Source organism: Musa acuminata, chromosome BXJ3-8 (genome assembly GCF_036884655.1).
Source record: "Musa acuminata AAA Group cultivar baxijiao chromosome BXJ3-8, Cavendish_Baxijiao_AAA, whole genome shotgun sequence".
In the NCBI taxonomy this organism is placed as follows: domain Eukaryota; kingdom Viridiplantae; phylum Streptophyta; class Magnoliopsida; order Zingiberales; family Musaceae; genus Musa; species Musa acuminata.
The window spans coordinates 11,630,498-11,646,963 of record NC_088356.1 but is presented as its reverse complement, the minus strand read 5'-3'; the positions used below and the strand labels follow the sequence as shown (position 1 = coordinate 11,646,963).

Below are 16,466 nucleotides of genomic sequence, written 5' to 3'. Positions count from 1 at the left end.
ATTCGTGTGTGTTTGTAATTAATTATCCTCGGGAGATGGGAGTGGTGGCAAGCACATCACATGTTCAATCATGGATGCTAACATGGCATCGAGGCCCTCTCATCTTTTATGCTACGGGGCCACGCATAGACTTGCATAATGCACCTTTGTAACGTCTACAAGGCAATTCAATGTATGTTTCTTTTAAGTTATATCAAATTGTATCCAATATGCTATGACACTGATCGAAATATGAGATGTATCGATTAGGCAATAGTGGGATTCCTTGGTGTTGACTGTGTAAGAAATGAATCCCATCTGAACCTAAAGCAGGATAAGTCAATAAAGAGCCTGCCAGCAGAGTATTAATTGCGGAGCTCATACTGCTGCAAGTCATCCTCCCCATTCGAATCTATACCCCACTCTTCCATGTGGGAAAAGCTAGACAGCTTTACAACTTGGGACGTGAGCAAGTCAAAAAAAAGTTAAGGACAGCACTGTCAGCTGCACCTTCGTTTTCCTTTTTGCCCTGTGTGGTATGGGCTCATCCAAATGACAGACTTGGAGAATGGAGGAATCGTGTGTCATGGTTTTATCTTGCACAGGGTGTAAAGAAGTTTAATGCTTTGGAGCCGTAAGTCAAGTGGTCTCTGGATATCATCTTGACGTCGAGTTTCTTGGACAAATGGATGTAACCATCATGGCAGTTCGCTGCTCTTCCAACTTGTTCTTCTTCTGTACACGATGACTCCTTTGGCTCCTTGCACTTTTTCTTTTCTGCTTAAAGAATCATTGTGACAAAAAGGAATTGAACTATATGACTGATGGTCTAAATGGATATAAGCTTCGTTATATCCTCTCTGAAAAGAAGTTTCAGATGGTCGCAAGTCAAAGAAGTTTCAGATGGTCGCATGTCAAAGCAATCGATACAACAGGAAAATTAAAATTTCGTACATGGAATCATATAGTTATCTTGTCGTAAGACCATTTAGTTCTATATTAATTGAGGGATATGGAAATTAAAAGTATTTTTTGAAGTTTAGAAAGACAATCATACAGGTATGTCCATCGTCCAAAACGAATAATTTCTCGTCAGTCTATGGGTCGCACCAATGATCGATCGATCAAATAATCCCTTATAAGATAGTCTGCTACGACTATCACCCAAAGCGGATCATCTTGATCATGTTCTTTTGCAAAATATATCTGGATCAGTACTATTCCTATAGAATCTTCAAAATTAGTAAAGCTTTCTCTTAGGAACTCTGCTACATGTATAAGTCAGTATCTATGATTTTATCTACAGGATATATTTTTATTTTTTTGAAACCCCTACATCTAGAAATCTCAAACTCATTAGTCACAAACAAAATCATATCTCTCCAACATTTAAAGGGCCTTGGTATTTATGATATTTCTTTTTTAAATGCATGATCGACTCTAAATAAATTATTTTTATTTATAACAACTCTTTCGTATTATGGTACAAAATTTTAATTATCGAGTACGATATTCCTCACGTATTATGTGACACTATCTTTAATACTAATAATGAGCTAAGGAAATTGGTTGGAATAGAAGAGAATGTTTTTTTTTTTAATGTTTCTTTGACTTTCTAAAGCTTCTTTAAATAGATTTCTCACTTTCTTTTATTCAAATGTAGAGGTTTCTTTTTTTTTATCTTATTTATGATGGTACTTGAATCTCTTCCTCCGTTAATAGAATTTCTCACTCTACTCTTGTCATAAAAAAATTAAAAATATTTATCTCTCCACCGAGTCCAGCGATGATGATGTTTGGTTTTCGAGTCTTCATCTAATTGGACTTGCCACATTCATAAGTGTTTACAATTGCTTAAAGAAGGGAGGGGGGATTCGAAGGCCATGTAATTGTTGAGGTGTACAACTTTAAGTCGTGGTCTCGGGATCGACGCGGCTTGGTTCGAGTCCGAATGAAGGGGAATCTTCCAGGGACGATCCTCGTGACGGCTGAGGTGGTCGATCGTGGTGGTCCAATCGGGATGGGGTCACCGTTTCCTCCAGGAAGGAACTCCTCGTTTGGGCGTTTAGTGGGAGACCTCCACCCTCACACCTACACAAAGGTCGGGTTGGGGGAGCTCGGCCCGACCCCTCCGACGATCAAGTTAATAAATAGTCGCAGGGGTTTTTTTATCTAAGCTCGTCCTCCCCTTCTCCCTCGGAGTGCGAGAGTTTTTATAGTGAGAATTACCGTTGGCTGATGTACCTGCCCATAGAGAGTAGAATCGTACTTCTGGTAGCGTATGACATCGCCGTTGGCATGGTGTGACGGATCGAGCCTAAGCAGGGTGTTAATGTGCTTTAGTTGACGTTCCGGTCCGCGTTGACCAAGTGCTATCAGGTCAACAGAGACGTGAGGCGTTATTTAGGACAGCTGATGTCACGCGAGTCTTATCGTAATTATTACCCTCATCAGTAATATTCTCGTGAAAATTAAAATTATTTTTAATCACTATTTAATCGATCCAAATATTTAATCGCTACGTAATAACATTTCAACTCTTGATGAGGATGTCGACGTTTTGGATTAGATCCACGTTAGCGGATCCAACAAACGAGGGGATAATTTCCTCGTCTCTTTGCAGAACAGATTTATGGATGCGTTGCATATATGACCTCATCGAACTTCGTAGATGGTAGAACAAAAACTAAGGTGCCACTTGCGAGGCTGTGTTGCCAATGCCATGCTTCGATATCACCTCCAAACATAATATTTTACATGCAACACCGTGCAGCTCATTACCTCCGGTTTTACCGTCTGCAGGAGTCTTTACTCTCCGAGCACGGATTTCTCGCTGTCCGAGTCAATCGCCCATCACTCATCTATCATCAATGTGTCCACCCAGCACCTATTTAATGGTCAATGCCAGCCCTTTAGGTGGTGCAGGTTACCCAACGAAGAAACCAAGACCAGATCAGCACCTCCACCTCACTCCTCGCTCTTTCATCCCTCTTCTTAATACCAGGCACAAGGATCGAGGGAGGGGGAGGAGCCGAAGAGAGGCAAATTAGAAATACAGTAGTTATTAAGAGAGACGGAAAGGACACAGCGGGGGGAGAGAGAGAGAGAGAGAGAGAGAGGGGGAAGAAGGTTAATGGTGGAGAGGAGGGAGGCCTTTGGTCCTCGTACGCCGCCTCCTCGCTGCTCCAGTGCTGATGGCTCTCACCTCCTTCGTTCAGGCTGCCACGCCAACCAGCCACCACCAACATCACCACACCGACGACCGACGTGAGAGAAAGAGAAGGAAGAGGAAGAAGAAGCCGTCTCCACCTGGCTCTACCAGGACGCTGGCTCCACCGTCCCCCTCCTCATCGTCATCGTCCTCATGGGAGCAGTTCAAGAGCCTGCTGAGCTGCCGGAGCACCGCAGCGTCGCAAGTCCACGACCCGTCGTCTACCGCGGCGAGGCTCGGCCGCGCCGCCTGCGGGTCGTCCATCTGCGCGCTGCGCGACGTCTTGCACGGCAACACGAGGGTGGTCCACCGCCCCGACACCGACCTTTCCTCCAGCGCCGGCTCCGTCTCCGTCTCCCAACATGAGACCCCGCCGCTCGCTCAGGCGGCCCGGTCAGCGCGCCACCACCCGCCGGTGTCATCCGTAGGTTGTGGCGGCTACTCCAGGGGCGGAATGCAGCTGCCGAAGCTGTCAGGGTGCTACGAATGCCGTGCAGTCTCCATCGAACCTTCTTCAAGGTGAATCATGGTGCATCTACCTCCATAATTACTCGTTATCATTCACTGACTCTTATTTCTGACGAGACGATCGAAGGAGGTATCCGAGGCCAAGAACAACACTGTGTGCTTGTTCCGAGTGCGGGGAGGTGTTCACGAAGCCAGATAGCCTGGAATTACATCGAGTTCTACGCCATGCAGGTACAACAGTTTATTCTACTCGATCAACTCGGACTATTTTTGGTTCATCGAATAAACTAGGAGCGACTTGCTATAAAGGTTCAAAGAACAGATTCATTTGAAAGGGGAGAGTCGAGAGAGAGTGAGAGAGAGAGAGAGAGTGGAGTAAATAGAGCTGTCGGTTGGTGCATCCATTGCAGGAGTAGTAGTAATGTTGGTGATGTACGGGTAGACAAAAGACACAGTCCTCTTAAAACAAATAGGACGAGAAATAAAAAGCAATTTGATTAATTCTGCTCATCAAATTGTTCGAAGATTAATTTGATTGATTCTTTATCTGTTGTTGGATGCTAAAGACGTACATAAAACTGCGTCTTTATCTCACCATAACGTGCGATACAGTGTCGGAGTTGGAGCCGGAGGATTCGGGACGCAACATTGTGGAGATAATCTTCAAGTCCAGCTGGCAAAACAAGGACCGTCCGATCTGCCAAATCGAGCGCATCCTCAAGGTCCACAACGCCCCCCGCACGGTTGCCCGCTTCGAGGACTACCGCGCCGCCGTCAAATCCCGCGCCCTCCCGCATCTTTCCTCCACCGCCGGCGGCGACCGCCACCACCATCCCTCCCGCTGCGCCGCAGACGGCAACGAGCTTCTCCGCTTCCACTGCGCCTCCCTCTCCTGCTCTCTCGGCGCCCGCGGCTCCACCTCGCTCTGCTCCAACTGCAGCTCCACCTCCAGCTCCGCCTCCTCCTCGCCCGGCGGAGCCGCTGCCTGCGGCGTCTGCACCATAATCCGCCACGGCTTCGCGCCCGCGCACGGCGTACGCACCACAGCCAGCAGCAGTCTCGCGCACGACCGTTGCCCGGCGGCCTCCGTGGAGGACAGCGGCGGAGAACAACGGGCGATGCTGGTGTGTCGGGTCATCGCGGGACGTGTCCGGCTGCCGGCCGACGATCCGGTGGCTGCGGACGCGTACGACTCGGTGGCGGTTGGGGACGGCGGAGAGTCGTACGGGAACCTAGAGGAGCTGCTCGTGGCCAATCCGAGGGCCATCCTGCCCTGCTTCGTCGTCATCTATCGAGCCCTCAGCTGAGCGATCTATCGAAGATTTAGTAATCTGATATGTATTTGGACTTTTATTTGGATGACCTCTAGTTCTCTTTTAATCTCAGTTGTTCACCTGACTTTATCAGATTAGTTTTAACACTTGTTCTTCGTCCACAACATATCAACGATTGAGATTATGGAGGAAAATTGCACGAATGATCTCGGAAGGATCCTTCGTAAGAACACAAGTACTGCTCGCCTAATCTTCCCCACCGTTACGTAGTCTGCACATCCTTTTCCTTGATACAAGTTTGGAAGATGATGATGGCCCAACAGCGTCAGTATCGAAGCATGCAAGTCCTCTACATGCTTCGGTAGCTAAACTTGCATGGATCTAATCTCGTATCCACCTCCTCATGTCCCCCGATCCCCGTTTTCCGGATGCATAACCTAATAACTGCAGGGCACGTGATCCAAATTGTCTTCAAGGCAAGGAATAACAGCTCGAAGATGAGTTGGTTGACCACGATGAGCTCAACTCAACTCAACCCTCCCTCTCCCTTCACTGATTGCTGAAGGCTAATTTAATAGCAAGAGATGAAGAGGATCGTACCACTCCATCCACATGCCAAAGACTTCGATGCTGCAGAAATCGTGGGTTCATGTGAAGGTTCTTCTTCCACTCACTAAGTCACACTCACCAAAAGTCCACTGGGATTTGCGACCACTGAAAAGGAGGTGAGACATTGGTTTCAGTGCCAGCTGCAGGATTCATATTGCCGGGCATCATAGTTGGTGACATGTATACATATATAACTCTGCAGCTACATGTTGCAACAGTCTTCTTGTATACCACTTAAGTCATTTAAGCAGTAGATTCCAAACATTGATCATTAATTCTGGTAGAAGAATTCCTACTGCAGATGATTTGGCCGACATGGTGACCAAGTGAATACAACTTCATATGTTGCATGGACTCGGTCAGCATGTGCACGAAGACTTGGTAGAGGGCAGCCTGCTCGGTAGATTATGTTGGCTAGAGACTGGACTCACTGGGCCCCGTGTGACGTGCAGAATGTGCTGCCTGCAAGCCTTGACATACATGAATTGGTCTTCTGAGTGCACCTCCATGAGGACCTTGACTTTGTTACAATTCAGCAATGGTTCTTGTATGTTGTAATGACCGTAAAGGGTTATTGACATCGAATGATTGGCTAAGTTGCTTTCATCATGAGTAGGTTATAGTCTTGAGTCAAGTGAGTGCGGCTTCGGTCATGACCTTAAACCACATGATGGGCCGGCGTATTGCTTTGTTATGGGCCGACTGTAAGTGTTCGATGAAATGACGGTGATTTCTGGTTCGAATACTTCATAGTCACGAGCATAAACAAAGAAAATAGGAAAGTGATAATTCATAGTATTACATTGCTGCACCGGTTCTCTACGATGTGTATGATGGCCCGATATTAAACACTGGAAACGTGTATCTTTCACGATGATAGAACGAACCATTGCGTGCTCATGAAGAGAATGCGTTCTCTTGTTATTTCAACGAGTCTTACAATCCACGACCTCTTCGGACCGCACCATCTTGACGATCCTTCTTCTTTGCGAAAAGTGCTGCAATCAAAGGCAGCAATGGCTTCTTTTTCGTCGTCTTCTTCGTCACAGGGGTGCTTTCCTTGTCCACCGAAACTTGCCTTTCCAGCATCTGCTCCTCTGCATTCACCAGCACTGGAGCCAGGGAAGGAGGATCCGCAAATGTGACGTACCGTTTCTTCTGTAACTCCACCACCTGATGATGGTTGCCGAGTAGCGATGCCGCCACCTCGACTTCGCCTGCGTTTTCGACGAACTTTACGTCCTCGATCTCTATATCTCTAACCCTCTTCTCGCTCTCCCCGGCTTTCAGCCGTTTGATCTCCATCTTCGTCTTCTCGAGCTCTTCCCCGAGGGAGGAGAGGCGATTTAGCATCTCCTGCCTTTCCTCGTTGGCCTTCTCCAAATTCTGTCTCGTCTCTTCTAACTCAGCAACTATGGATCCCATGCGTGAGCGTTCGATCTCATTACTGTTTGCTGGAGCACGAATCTACCCACAAAGAAAAGAAATTGATTTTGTCATGCTGAAGCTATTCGATCATCTCTGCTATATTCTATATAATTAAGAGATTCAAATCTTTTCTTACTGAGTCATATAAAGAGGTTTACAAGCATCCAAAATTCATTTGTAGAAATTAATTCCTTAATTTCAGCTATAGATTGTTGCCATTGAAGTTTCAGTGTCCGCAGTTGGATTAATATGTTCAAATAAGAAACATAGAGAGAGAGAGGAGGCAGAGGAGACCTCGTCAAGCCGGCTTGCGTAGACCTCGCCGGCTAACATCCTTTCTCCGAAGAGCATGACAGCCTCCTTCACGGACCGAAACGGCGGACTGGTATCGATCTCGACTCTCCCCACAGTAACACCATATTCTTCTCCGCTCCCCATGCTTTGGGCTCAAACCCGCTGCTACAATGGCAGCGAGAGCTTATGCCAATAGCTTTAAAGGCACAAAGGTAGTCGACATGCGGTATAAGCGGATAGCTCAAGGAACGGAGGAGGTTGCAGGGGTAGAGAGAAGTGGAAGTTGTTAGAGAAGGAACGTAGAGGAGGCCAGGGAGGTGGATTTGCTTAAGTCGATGACGAAATGATATTGTGTGCTCGGTTACTTCGCGTCCACTTCACTTGTTATTCTTCACACCGATTGAGAAGACCCTCTGATGCCGAACGGAGGGGTGAGATGAGCCGTGTCACGTGGAACGGTGGGGACAGAAAGAGATGCGTCACCCAATGGAGCGGGCAAATCCGATGAGAACATTATGAATACTTTCGACTAATCTAAGAAACCACTAATCACGTAGAATATATATATATATATATATATATATATATATATATATATATATATATAAACAAATTCCAACTGTTTATATATATATATATATATATATATATATATATATATATATATATATATATATATATATATATATATATATATATATATATAAAACAGGTTTTCCATCTCAATGAACAAACTTTTCTCCGAGAATGATAGCTTCAAAAGGAATGACCACTCCAATTTCTACAACAAACTAAATGCACATACGATTGTTCGAGTTGATCGACACTCATCAAACAAAAATTAGATTGATGAAAAAGTAACTGATAACTCACTTGAAACATCTAAAAACACTACATAGTACTCTTCCACACACACAACAACTATTGTGCAATAAGTTCCCTCATTACAAACAGATAACACCACCACCTGACTGCATTTGCCACAGACCATTATGAGTCACAAGTAATGGCAGGTTTATAGATACAAGCCATACATAACATAGTCACCCCCCCCCCCACCAAAAAGAAAATGCCATAACAGAGTTGGCTAAACCTAAATTTCATCTGCTGCTCAAGAAAGCTAGTCCAAGAATGTGTGTTCTGTCATACTGATAGTAAGCTTTCCTTCCACTTCACCTCAAATAAATCTGACAAATCTCAGCCTATGATGCATTTTTAGTAAGACAAACAGACAACAATCAATACCACATTATTTATTCACCTCAAAAAAGCTGCAATATTCCATGGATATATCGAATGATGAATGACACCAAAAGCAGGTAAGCAATGCCCATTATTATTAGAAACATAATGCATCTCACTTTAAACGTACTCATAGAAACATCAAGAGAAAGAAGAAATACGCTTTTAATTATAAGAGAATTATCATACAAACAAAACATTTTATAGATGCTGACTGCATAATAATAGTCGGAATAATGCCTAAAAACAGCGACATGAACTACTATCATTATTGCCCATCCGCGTAGCCCAAAAGATAAGCTGCGACGGAGCAATTACTAGTAAAGTTGCTGTTAAAATATAAAAAAGGACAAATGGGAACAACGAGATTATTAGTAGATATATAGATCCTCATAGATACTACTACCTAAGTAGATGCAGCATTGGGGATTGCCGCCTTCTCATTCTTCTTCTCGGCGTTCAATTCCTCCAACTCTTTGATCCAGAGGTCGGCGAACTCGCAGTCCTTGTAGCGCTCGAACCAGGGCCCTCCGGTGGTGTAGTGGATGGCCTTGGGGGCGGTGCGGTCGGGATCGGCGGGATCGACCCGGTTGTGCCCGACGAGGAAGTTCCAGACGAAGGAGATCTCGCCGATGTCGGCGTCGTCGAGCCACGCAAAGCGGTGGAGGAAGGCGCCGGACTGGGTGCTGACGGCGTCGGGGGTCAGGGCGGCGACGTTCTTGGGGTGGGCGCAGTTGTAGAGGACGAGGGAGGACCAGTTCTTGCGGGGGTAGACGGTCTGGATGGCGCCGTCCATCTTGGTGGTCTCGGTGGGCGCGTAGTCATGGTGGACGCACATGACGGCGAAGCGGTCGTCGCGGAGGGCGAAGAGGGCGGCGGGGTCGGCAAGGAAGAGGAAATCGCAGTCGACGAAGAGGGCCCAGCCGCGGTAACTGGCGAGGTAGGGGGTGAGGAAGCGGGTGAAGGAGAACTCGGTGCTCTCGGTGGGGCCACGTTCGCGCCGGTAGAGACCGGCCGAGCGGAGATCGGACTGGCGAATCGGGTGGACGGAAACGGGGACGGTGGAGCGGCGGAGGAGGGAGCGGCGGCACACCTGGTAGGCCTCGTCCTCCCGAGGGTCGTACCCGATGAACACCCGGAAGGAGTTCTCCTCGGGGATCACGCGGATATCGGAACCCATGCTTTCTACAGGGGAAGGTAGAGAGCGAGAGCGAAAGCGAGAGAGAGAGAGAGAGAGAGAGAGTTGTTACGAATGAGATCTGGGTGTGTGTGTGTGAGTGTGAGGAGGAGAGAGTGGGGCTGAGGGAGTTGAAATAGGAGGACCGGAGAGAGGAGGAGAGGCGCGGAGAGGAAGTCGGGCAGCGACTGGGACGGAATGCCCACCGTTACCCCTATGGTGTTTGACAGCGAAAATTTTTGCGGATAAGCCCTCCCCACATGCGAAATTATTCTACCTTTGTCACTCCATTACCTTTCTATCATCAGACAACAATGTGACCGATTCCTATGCATATATTTACTTTGTTTCCTTTACTAGTAATGATCGATCGCATGAGAAGCCGCTACTAAATCTATGGATGTAACAGCGGCCCGGAGCGGCCGAGGTAGCGCCCGTGGTTATGGGAGAGGGCACCGATTTGGTTCAACGCTCGTTGAACGGGGCAGCTGGATCTCGCGGGGTTTCGGGTGAGCCCCCACCACGAGCTCGCGCACTACGGGGTTGTTACGGTGGAGTGAGCCCGACGATCCGGTGCGGCTCGCCCGTGCGATTCCCGAACCCGAGGCGCGGGGCCCCGTCCCCTCCACGTTTGATGCTTTGCCGCACACGGCTGGAAAAGCTGCAGCCTGTCTGGATGGAGACGGGCGATCCCCCCCCAAGAGACGATCTGGCATCTCCTCGTAGAGGTGACGCGTGGGAAATGCTCGTTGGAGGACGGCCATGCAACCTAGGAGGTGGGTCGGTGGTGGTGACCGATTGGAATCCGTGATGTGAAACAAGAGGCCGCCGGTGGTAACGGCAAGAACTCGACGGCGGCGTGCACGATGAGGATAGCCAGCCGAGCAATGAACACGGCGGCAAAGTGCATTCATTCGGCTCGTCAGGAAACGAGTTGATTTTCTCACACAATAAATTGTTGCCTTAGTAATAAAATCTATGATCGGTAAGAGTCAGTTCAGTTCTTCGATGTAGAAATTCTTAATTTATTTTGATTGACTCTCTTGTGAATTTTAATTAAAAATAATAAAAATAATCATCCGAATATATATATAATTGTCATATCATCGTCCAACGACAAGCTTTAAATTTTATGATCATTTATGAATTTTTTCTTGTCTTATCATTTATAAGGAGAAACACAATCATTAATTTTTTTTCGTTATTTATTAAACAAAGAATTATAAGTTTTATTTTATATATAAAAGTTTTTTAAGATAAAAAATTGAAGAAAGAACTTCTCTCTTAACTATCTCACATTACTCACTTGAGAATCGGAGGGATCGGTGAAAACATCTCTCGATTTTAGTTTATATGTAAGTGACATTTTTATCTTAGAGATAATTTAAATAATCCTGTACATACAAATCTCGGTCAACAGTATTTTTTCCTAACAATCACGTCCAAGTAGATCTAAATTTAAAGATCCAATTTAAGTATTTTTTTATTCATTTTTTAAAAAAATATAAAGCAGAAATAACAATGATAAAGAAAATGTTACCTACCAATTTCATCATGTTTATTTGCATATGAGTTCAATATTTATTTTTATAGTTGAACTCATCCTAAATTCATTTACTAGCATCTAAACCCGATTTATATGGATGGATACAAATAGATCATGCTATAAAAAAAAGAAAAAAATATTTTCATTTTAATCTTCATTATAAATATAATATCTCTCATTTTTAAATTTTTATTGGGACTTATTTATAATGTAAGAATCTATTTTGAATTGTTTATGAGACCTAATTATAAATATGAATAATACAAGGATTAAACTATAAAATATATAAAAAAAATATAAATTCTATCATCTCTACCTTAGTTCTTAAGGAACCTGAGAAGGTAGCATGAGAAGAAAGAAAAAGAGGAAGAAGAAGTGAAAAAAAAAAGGGAAGGAAGAGGAGAAGAAAATTTGGGGCATAGAGTTTTCTTGCTCAAATTCTCTCATTTGTGATAAAAAAATTTTAAAAATAAGTTTCTAACCCCATCATACAATAATCTTAATTTTTGTTTTTATTTTTATTTTAAATAATTTAAAAGATTTTGGCTTAGCACCCGATATTTCTCTCGTTTAGACACAAAATCATGAATATAAAGTTTTTTAGATATTTAACCTTTATGCATTGTTTTAGATCTCAGTTTTAGTACTAAACTTTGATTTAGGCAAAACCATTTATGTGAAAATAAACAGATAGATCTTTCTTTTTTATACTTGGATTGAAAGATTTGGAGTTCAAATATTAATCCAAACTTCTATTTTAATTGACCCTATAGATTCTACAAAACATGGATCATAATTTTTACCTTTCGAAACTAAACTGTTTATAATACTATGTTGAAAACTCTAATTTATATGATATATAATTTATTAGAAACTAGAATCATAAATATTTTGTACATACTTGATTTGAAATATTTAGAACACAAATACCTACTGAAACATCTATTTTAATTGAATAGAGATGATGTTTTATGATCTTTTTATTGAAAACTTTAATTTATATAAAACTTAATTTATATGAAAGTAGATTGATATATCTTTCAAATACAATCATTTTAAGTAATTTGGGGCATAATTGGTTATCTAAAAAATTTGTGAAGTGTACCTCTCAAATTCTACCAAAATATGACTTTTGTCAATTTTTTTTCTATTTTTTGCTCCATCTCTTTCAAATTATTTTTTTTATTTTAATTGATCCTTAAGTGATTGTTTTGAACTCTTGTATACTATTATTCTTAATTTTTTTTTAATATTTAAATATATTATGTGAAAGATTATGTTTGTATTGTATTGACTCATATAAGTATATACGTTTTGTCGTCCCACATATACTTCTGATATGTGCTAATTTTATTATTCATGATGTATTTTTGTACTATGGTGTTTATAAAATTATTTGAACATTTGTTAGAAATGATAAAGGGTGTTATGCTTAGAGCCCGCGAGGTTTTATTGGCCCCCTTTTCCTTCATTAAATTATTTGGACTTTTGCTAGAAATAGTAAATGGTGTTATGCTTAGAGCCCGTGAGGCTTTGTTGACCCCCTTTTCTTTCATCAAAATATGGATGGATGACGATCCCAAACGTAGGAGATTATGTTTATGATCTAATTTTATCTTCTATGTGTTTAATATGATATCCAAAGTTTTGATTATTTATTTCTATATACACTTTGGAAAAAAATAAAATGAATGCAATATCAAATATAACATTTGAGCTTCTATTTCATATTTATTTTTTTGATATACTCTGAAATATTTCATATGCTTGTGATATGTTTCAAAATGCTTCTTATACCTCTGAAATATTTTATATACCATTTGTTACGATAAGTAACTTTTTTAGCCGTGACCTCGGGGTCGACGCGGCTGGTTCGGGGCTCCGGATGACGGGGATCAGACGTGCTGCCCCTTTGGTCCCGGTGGTTGCTGAGGCAGGGGATCTGACTTGGAAAGTTCTGCGGCGATGATTGCGTCCAGTCGCGGTCGAGCACCTGCACACAGGTCGGGTCGGTAGCTCGGCCCGACCCCTCCGATGGTCTAGTTAGTGATCGCGGAGAGGAGTTTCTAGAGAGATCGTTTTTCCTCCTTCTCTTTCCCCCCCCCCCCACCCCTGTTGGGGGCCAGGGGGTATTTATAAGGGGGTTTGATGTTACCTGATGCGCCAACCTGCCGGAGCAGGGCCGTACCTCTGATGGCGCTTGTCGATGTCGTGGACGTTGCGTGGAAAGCCGAGCTGCCGTGGGGTATGGGGGGTGTCAGTCAGCGCCTTCCCTTGCCTTGGCTGGATACGAGGGTCAGCCGAGGAGGTTGCTGGGGTACGGTCGGCGTGGGTGCGTGTCGTGTCGTTGTTAATGCTCGTGCTGGGGCAGTGTGCCGCGACAGAGTGTCCGTTGTGGAGATGATGTATTATGACAAATTTAGGGTGTTATGTCAAATCAGTTTTTACCCCTATCATATGCCCCCACCCGAAAGGAGCTATGCGTCGGTTTTGCGCGTTGGGAGTCCGATGCATGGCTTCCTGTTTCGAACGGGCTGTCGTGCGGTTCCGAGGGCGCGCTGTGGGCGGGCCAGTCACGTGAACGTATCTCGAGCGACGCTAGGGTGAGTTGCACAACTCAGTCGGGAGGTCGGGCGGGCTCGGATACAGGGGCGCTGGAGTCAATGAGCATGATGCGGGCGAGGTGACCGCGCAGGTGCGTCTCAGGGAATGACGGAAGCGTGGGTAGAGGAGTATGACGCAAGCGGGGTGACCGCGCAGGTGTGGCTCGGGAGGCGTTGAGCCGAGGGCCGAGGAGCACAACGCAGGCGGGGTGACCGCGCGGGTGTGTCTCGGGAGGCGCGAAGCCGAGGATCGAGGAGCACAACGAAGGCGGGGTGACCGCGCAGGTGTGTCTCGGGGGCGCGAAGCCGAGGGCCGAGGAGCACAACGCAGGTGGGGTGACCGCGCAGGTATGTCTCGGGAGGCGTGAAGCCGAGAGCCGAGGAGCACAACGCAAGCGGGGTGACCGCGCATGTGTGTCTCGGGAGGCGCGAAGCCGAGGGCCGAGGAGCACAACGCAGGCGGGGTGACCGCGCAGGTATGTCTCGGGAGGCGCGAAGCCGAGAGCCGAGGAGCACAACGCAGGCGGGGTGACCGCGCGGGTGTGTCTCGGGAGGCGCGAAGCCGAGGGCCGAGGAGCACAACACAGGCGGGGTGACCGCGCGGGTGTGTCTCGGGGGGCGCGAAGCCGAGGGTCGAGGAGCACAACGCAGGCGGGGTGACCGCGCAGGTGTGTCTCGGGAGGCACGAAGCCGAGGATCGAGGAGCACAACGAAGGCGGGGTGACCGCGCAGGTGTGTCTCGGGAGGCGCGAAGCCGAGGGCCGAGGAGCACAACGCAGGCGGGGTGACCGCGCGGGTGTGTCTCGGGAGGCGCGAAGCCGAGGGCCGAGGAGCACAACGCAGGCGGGGTGACCGCGTGGGTGTGTCTCGGGAGGCGCGAAACCGAGGATCGAGGAGCACAACGAAGGCGGGGTGATCACGCAGGTGTGTCTTGGGGGGGCGCGAAGCCGAGGAGCACAACGCAGGCGGGGTGACCGCGCAGGTGTGTCTCGGGAGGCGCGAAGCCGAGGGCCGAGGAGCACAACACAGGCGGGGTGACCGCGCAGGTGTGTCTCGGGAGCGCGAAGCCGAGGGCCCCGTTTTTTGAATTTGGCGGCGGCGTGGGTTGGAAAGCTACCGCATTTAATTTTATGCTCCGAAAAAAAGGGGGAGGCTGGCCGCACGTTACCGGGCGTCGAGGTCGAGGCGTTTGGCTGCTGCCACTTCCACGGGGTCGCCACGTCAAGCCTTCATTAAGGTGGGGCGTCTTTGGGTGTCTTCCGATGCGACGCGACGGCTGTGCGCGTGCGCGGGTGAGTTGTTGCCCGCGCTTGGGAGACGAAGGGGCCCTGGCAGTGGCGGGGCATCGTCTTCAAATAGCGAACGCCAGGATCTTCCCCCATCTTTTGCTGCAGTGTTTTCTCCTTCGAGCTCCGTCGTTGCCTCCCCAGTTTTCTTCCTCGCCTCCCTGCGTCGTCTTTCCCTCTTCCTAAGGTCAGTTGAGATGTCGTCCTCTTCCTCTTTTTCCTCTTCCCCTTCATCGTCTTCTCCTTCCCCTGTCCTCGGGGCTGAGGAGGGGAACCCCCCTTCGTCTCGCGTCGAATCTTCGGACGAGGAAGCGGCACGAGCCCTCGAGGCTTTGATGTGGCCACATGACCTGGACTCCGTTGTGGGCGGGTCTTTGCTGGAGGAGCTCCGGGGGCGCTATAGTATCCTGGAGGATCACATCCTTAGTGCTCCCGAGCCGGGGCAGCGGGCGTATGATTCGGTCCCGAAGGGCTTCGCCCTATCCCTTGATGCCCTGGAGGCGGGACTGCGCTTCCCTCTCCATCCCCTCATCGTCTCTTGCCTGTCCCTTTGGCGGATTTCCCCGTCTCAAGTGGCACCAAATTCCTGGCGTTACTTGGTGGCGTTCCTGGGGGAATGTCACTACGCCGACATCATCCCTTCCCTCGACCTCTTTCTCTCTTGTTATCGTCTTTGCAAGGGTTCGGGTGGCTACTTCTTATCGGCCCGATCGGGTTTTCGCGTCGGAGGGGCCCCTTCCAGTAATAAGGGGTGGAAGGGGAGGTTTTTCTATATTAGCCGTGCACAGGATTGGGGCTTCGGGGTTCGATGGTCCGCGAGGACGGTCAATAATACCACCCCCTGTCTGGGTGGCGCAGAGCGCCGAGCGCTGGGGAGGCTCAGAGAGATCCTCCCTAGGTCGCAGGCCATCCGGACCATGACCGAACAGTGGCTGGTTGAGGCGGGCCTTAGCCCGATGCCTCTGGGTACGTTTCAACGACATTAGGTCTGGGTTTTGCGTAGCTGATTTTTGATACTGACCCATTCCGTTCCTTGCAGAGATGGTGAATCTCCGTTCGTTTTTGGATGTTCCAGCGTCGCCACCCCCTGCCCCTGCTCCTGCTCCGCCGGCCGACCCGGAGCCCTCTCCCCCAGTGCTTCCGGCCGACCCGGAGCCCGGCACGGAGGAGGCTCCGTTGGAAGTCGAGGCTGAGTGCCCTTCGAAGAGGGCGAAGACAACCCCGTTGAGGGGTCCCGAGGTGGGCCGTCGTCGCGGCGGGGCCGGTCCTGGCCGACGGACAGCTGGGAAGGGCCCGCGCCCCGTCTCTGTGCGCGACCTGTGCCGTCTCCCAGCCGGAGATGGGGGGCC

The 16,466-nt window shown here is 47.5% G+C and overlaps 3 protein-coding genes across 3 annotated transcripts; 1 reads left to right on the top strand and 2 right to left on the bottom strand.

Moving 5' to 3' along the window:
- Positions 1–2,928: 2,928 nt before the first annotated feature.
- LOC135645903 (uncharacterized) lies at positions 2,929–5,078 on the top strand. The gene is made up of 3 exons (XM_065164802.1): positions 2,929–3,709; positions 3,786–3,889; positions 4,271–5,078. The coding sequence occupies exons 1-3, from the start codon at positions 3,174–3,176 to the stop codon at positions 4,963–4,965; spliced, it is 1,335 nt and encodes a 444-aa protein (XP_065020874.1). The 5' UTR covers positions 2,929–3,173; the 3' UTR covers positions 4,966–5,078.
- Positions 5,079–6,339: 1,261 nt separating this feature from the next.
- On the bottom strand, positions 6,340–7,556 carry LOC135645906 (WEB family protein At3g51220-like). Its single transcript, XM_065164805.1, has 2 exons — positions 7,264–7,556; positions 6,340–7,008 (listed from the first exon to the last, which is right to left on the bottom strand). Exons 1-2 carry the CDS (start codon positions 7,405–7,407, stop codon positions 6,478–6,480), a joined length of 675 nt encoding a protein of 224 aa, XP_065020877.1. The 5' UTR covers positions 7,408–7,556; the 3' UTR covers positions 6,340–6,477.
- Positions 7,557–8,646: 1,090 nt separating this feature from the next.
- LOC135645905 (protein CDI-like) lies at positions 8,647–9,893 on the bottom strand. The gene has a single exon (XM_065164804.1). It carries the CDS (start codon positions 9,683–9,685, stop codon positions 8,912–8,914), a length of 774 nt encoding a protein of 257 aa, XP_065020876.1. The 5' UTR covers positions 9,686–9,893; the 3' UTR covers positions 8,647–8,911.
- Positions 9,894–16,466: the final 6,573 nt, after the last annotated feature.